General features: G+C 42.4%; 1 protein-coding gene across 1 annotated transcript; it reads right to left on the bottom strand.

Moving 5' to 3' along the window:
* Positions 1-309: 309 nt before the first annotated feature.
* On the bottom strand, positions 310-1,946 carry LOC114460028 (uncharacterized). Its single transcript, XM_028442069.1, has 3 exons — positions 1,766-1,946; positions 1,324-1,606; positions 310-1,186 (listed from the first exon to the last, which is right to left on the bottom strand). Exons 1-3 carry the CDS (start codon positions 1,894-1,896, stop codon positions 434-436), a joined length of 1,167 nt encoding a protein of 388 aa, XP_028297870.1. The 5' UTR covers positions 1,897-1,946; the 3' UTR covers positions 310-433.
* Positions 1,947-5,066: the final 3,120 nt, after the last annotated feature.

Genomic DNA, 5,066 nt, shown 5'->3' with positions numbered 1-5,066 from the left:
CATTTTCTCTAAACTCTAAACACAAAACACTTTTCTCAAGCTAGCTCCACAAAAACTCGCAGTCTCTTTACAAAACGAAACTCTCACTCCAAAACCCAAACTTTCACCACAAAACTGTTGCTCCTATGGCCAAAACCAAACTTTGACAACAAAATGGTCCTCACAGCTTGCAAAAATGTAAACACTATTGGATATCTATCACACACTTCAATAAAAATTGAAAACACAATGTTCAGGGTGTGATGTTCTCAGTACCCCATCATTTGTATAGTAATCACATCTGTATAGTAATCAATAGTAAGTCACAGATTATTTTTAGGGGAACCTCATTTATTGACAACCTGTACAAACATACTTTTTCCAAAACAAATTTCAAAAGAGAACAAAAGCATACATGGGGATACATGTCACAAATTCTTACAGTAAAGAGGTTCTATGGGGTCTGTGGGGGGGCCTGTGCAGGGGCCTGTGGGGGGGCCTGTGCGGGGGCCTGTGGGGGGGGCTGTGCGGGGGACTGTGCACGGGCCTGCGCATCACGTCGTCGGGTGGGGTCAGGCCACAGGACCTCGTCCACATCGCAGGCTATGTTTTCCCTCGCCAGGCAGCGGGGGAAGAAAGCTCTGGCATGCCGGACCCAGCCTGAGTAATCCCCCACATCATCACAGGCCAGGTCCATGGCCCTGAGGAGGTTCTCTCTACTATATGGTTGCCGGTCATACACCTTCCACCGCCATGATGAGAAGAACTCCTCTATGGGGTTGAGGAAAGGTGAGTAGGGTGGCAGACATACATTGAGGAATTGTTGGTGTATATTGAACCACTCTCTTATCTGGTTGGTGCGGTGAAAACTGACGTTGTCCCAGATGATGACATAGATGGGAGGAGGCTGTGCTGGAACCAGATTCTGCTGCTCACGGTCAATCAGGATGTCCCGTAGGTCTCCCAGGAATGTGAGGAGACGCTGGGTGTTGAAGGACCCAAGGAGAGCCTGCCTGTGGAGAAGCCCTTCTGAGGTCATGGCTGCACATAGGGTGATATTCCCCCCACGTTGGCCAGGAACGTCCACAATTGCTCTTTGGCCAATTATGTTACGGCCTCTCCTCCGTCTCTTGGTGAGGTTGAAGCCAGCCTCATCCAGGAAGATGTATTCATGTTGTCTCATCATGGCGTCCAACCCCAAGATTCTCTGTGGAAATGAATAGAGTATGGGTAGTGTCACAGAAGGAGTACTACAGTACACTGTGGGCTACTGTGCAGTACAGTGAGCTTGTACACCCACTGTACTGTGAACAATCAACATTGTATACCCGTATGTATACTTACTTGCACATACTGGAAACGTAGCTCTTTGATTCTGTCCGAGTTACGCTCAAAGGGAACTCTATAAGCTTGCTTCATGCGTAGCTTCTGGCGACGGAGGACTCTGTCTATGGTGGCCAAACTGACTCTGTCAATACCTCCAAAATTTATGTTGTCAGCTATGACTCTCTCCTTTATTTCCCTGAGTCTGATGATGTTGTTTTCCCGGACCATGTCCACAATGAGGATCTCTTGCTGTGCTGTAAATAGGGGAGCCCTTCCACCATGATGTGGCAATCTTTCAACCCTATAGAAACAAATATGCTTTCACTCTTCAAAAAAAGACTTACAATCTACAATACAAACATCAATGGAAATGTCCAGTCTCCCAAAGCAAACGTAATGTGGTGAAACCAATTTAGATTGTGGGCTACAAACATTTAGACAAAGTAACTACAGTACATACCTGTTGTGTTGTCTGAATGCCCGAATTATGGTGGACACTGAGAACCTGCTGAGGTTGGGTTGGACTCTTAGTCCAGCTTCTCTCAGTGACATTCCATGGACAATGACATGGTCAATGACAGTAGCTCGCATTTCATCTGTGATGATTGTACGTGGTTGTCTTGCTCTTCCTCTTTGCACTCCTCCTCTCCCTCCTCGCCCTCCTTGGCCTGCTCCTCGCCCTCCTCTGACACGAACTCCGCCTCTGTACATTCTGTTGCCGTTTGGCACCTTCAGCAAACTGTGCATTCTAAACTGGCCTATATAGGTGTTGTCACATCATTGGCAGGTGTCTTCAATTTTGAGTCGTTGTGCATTCTCAAGCGGCCAATATGGATGGTGTCACATGTGTCTTCAATTTTGAGTCACAGTGTTTAAGCAATGACACCCGTGCTTTCATTGTGTTCAACTTTTGATGTCTGAGTCTACCATTTTGCATTGTGTGAGCAAAAGTGTGTTTTAGCAAGTGTGAAAGTGTTTAGCATAAGTGTGAATGTGTTTAGAGCAGTGCAAATGTGTTTAGAGTTCTGCAACATGTGTTTTGGCAAATGCAAATGTGTTCAGAGTTTTGTGAAATTGGAGATTGAGGTGAAATGTGTTTATAGTTAAGCCAACTAGAGGCCAGATTTATTAAAGTGTTTAGGCAACTGGTCATTGTGCTCAGAGATCTAGAAATTGTGCTTTAGCAATCGAGAAAAACTGTATATACATACATGTAATTGGAGTCTAAAGTCACAAAAAAAACACCACTTTAAAAATATTTAATATTATTTGAGTGCAACTCTGCCGCGATGACGCGCTGGTGACGACATAAACCAAGATGGCGGCGGCCCGGACTACAGCCGACATTATGTAATAAAGCCTTAAAAGACATGGATATAATGAAAAGAGTGAATGGACAGATGCATAAACATGCAGACTTTCACACGGACACACACGGACTTATTAAACACACACAAACTTATTAAACACACACGGACCTCAGTAAACATGGTAAACGGAACAGGCTTCACCGCCCGGCTGGCACTAGGACCCAGAAGCAGAGTAAGTGCGTCCCCTATCCAGCCTTCACAGGCTGTAATATCATCAGTTTATCATTTTACCTGTTATTAGAGCTACTGTCTTTACCAGGGAGATAATATTTATTACTAGTGATTGTTTTCAGGAGTTTTACTGGGATTTTTACCGGTGATTAGTTCATATCTCCCTTGCGCTCCGCGGTCCAAACTGACACCGCAGCCACACAAGTATGAGTGTCACACACGTCACTCAGTCACAATAAGGAAGGTTGTGGTCATTATACGGGGTGGATTAAATAATGAATAAAGGATTGTTTTATCCTGTTCTTCTCCGTGTTATTATCACATTATAAAAAAGTTTAAAAATAGCAGGAATTAGTGCTGGTCTCGAACGGTCTTGACGGAAAATTCCGAGTCCGGGCAGCCCGAGTCCGGGCAGCCCGAGTCCGGGCAGCCCGAGTCCGAGACAAGACCGAGTCAAAATGCTTCAGAGTCCGAGACAAGACCAAGACCTTTAAAATTTGGTCTCGAGACCAAGACCGGTCTTGACCACCACAACACTAGTGTGTAGTGTATAATGTGTTGTGTGTAGTGTGTAGTGTATAGTTTATAATGTGTAGTATTAGTGTGTTGTGTAGTGTGTAGTGTGTCGTGTATAATGTGCAGTGTGTAGTGTATAGTGTGTAGTGTGTAGTGTATAATGTGTAGTGTGTAGTGTGCAGTGTATAGTGTGTAGTGTATAGTGTGTAGTGTATAGTGTGTAGTGTATAGTGTGTAGTGTATATTGTGTAGTGTGTAGTGTATAATGTGTAGTGTGTAGTGTATAATGTGTCGTGTGTAGTGTATAATGTGTAGTGTGTAGTTTGTAGTGTATCATGTGTAGTGTGTAGTGTATAATGTGTAGTGTGTAGTGTATAATGTGTAGTGTGTAGTTTGTAGTGTATCATGTGTAGTGTGTAGTGTATAATGTGTAGTGTGTAGTGTATAGTGTGTAGTGTGTAGTGTATAATGTGTAGTGTGTAGTGTGCAGTGTATAGTGTGTAGTGTATATTGTGTAGTGTGTAGTGTGTAGTGTATAGTGTGTAGTGTATATTGTGTAGTGTGTCGTGTGTAGTGTATAATGTGTAGTGTGTAGTTTGTAGTGTATCATGTGTAGTGTGTAGTGTACAATGTGTAGTGTGTAGTGTGTAGTATGTAGTGTGTAGTGAATAGTGTGTAGTGTATAATGTGTAGTGTGTAGTGTGTAGTATGTAGTGTGTAGTGTATAGTGTGTAGTGTATAATGTGTAGTGTATAGTGTGTAGTGTATAATGTGTAGTGTGTAGTGTATAATGTGTAGTGTGTAGTGTATAATGTGTAGTGTGTAGTGTGTAGTGTGTAGTGTATAATGTGTAGTATGTAGTATGTAGTGTGTAGTGTGTAGTGTATAATGTGTAGTGTGTAGTGTGTAGTGTGTAGTGTATTGTGTGTAGTGTATAATGTGTAGTTAGTAGTGTGTAGTGTGTAGTGTATATTGTATAGTGTGTAGTGTGTGTATAATGTATAGTGTGTGTTGTGTGTAGTATGTAGTGTATAGTTTATAATGTGTAGTATTAGTGTGTTGTGTAGTGTGTAGTGTGTAGTGTGAAGTGTGTAGTGTATAGTGTGTAGTGTATAGTGTGTAGTGTGTAGTGTATAGTGTGTAGTGTGTAGTGTGTAGTGTGTAGTGTATAATGTGTAGTGTGTAGTGTGTAGTGTGTAGTGTATAGTGTGTAGTGTATAATGTGTAGTGTGTAGTGTGTAGTATGTAGTGTGTAATGTGTAGTGTGTAGTGTGTAGTGTATAATGTGTAGTGTGTAGTGTATAGTGTGTAGTGTATAATGTGTAGTGTGTAGTGTGTAGTGTGTAGTGTGTAGTGTATAACGTGTAGTGTATAGTGTGTAGTGTATAATGTGTAGTGTGTAGTGTATAGTGTGTAGTGTGCAGTGTGTAGTGTGTAGTGTATAGTGTGTAGTGTATAATGTGTAGTGTGTAGTATGTAGTGTATAATGTATAGTGTATAGTGTGTAGTGTAATGTATAGTGTGTAGTGTGCAGTACACACACGCACACACACACACACACACACACACACACACACACACACACACACACACACACACACACACACACACACACACACACACACACACACACGTTTAGCAGTAATGAAATGTTTATTGATGGATGATGGACAGAATGCTGCATCACTACCTACTGCTGTTTTC

The sequence above is a fragment of the Gouania willdenowi genome, unplaced genomic scaffold (assembly GCF_900634775.1).
Source record: "Gouania willdenowi unplaced genomic scaffold, fGouWil2.1 scaffold_376_arrow_ctg1, whole genome shotgun sequence".
Classification (NCBI taxonomy): Eukaryota; Metazoa; Chordata; class Actinopteri; order Blenniiformes; family Gobiesocidae; genus Gouania; species Gouania willdenowi.
This window is presented reverse-complemented; position numbering and strand designations above follow the sequence as displayed.

What these genes read in the sequence shown, in the direction of transcription:
- LOC114460028 (XM_028442069.1), bottom strand. Translation starts at nt 1,896, where the DNA reads ATGCGAGCTACTGTCATTGACCATGTCATTGTCCATGGAATGTCACTG. An exon ending in GCATTCAGACAACACAACAG is followed by an intron (nt 1,607 to 1,765) that starts GTATGTACTGTA and finishes TTGTTTCTATAG; the next exon opens with GGTTGAAAGATTGCCACATC. An exon ending in TACGTTTCCAGTATGTGCAA is followed by an intron (nt 1,187 to 1,323) that starts GTAAGTATACAT and finishes TCATTTCCACAG; the next exon opens with AGAATCTTGGGGTTGGACGC.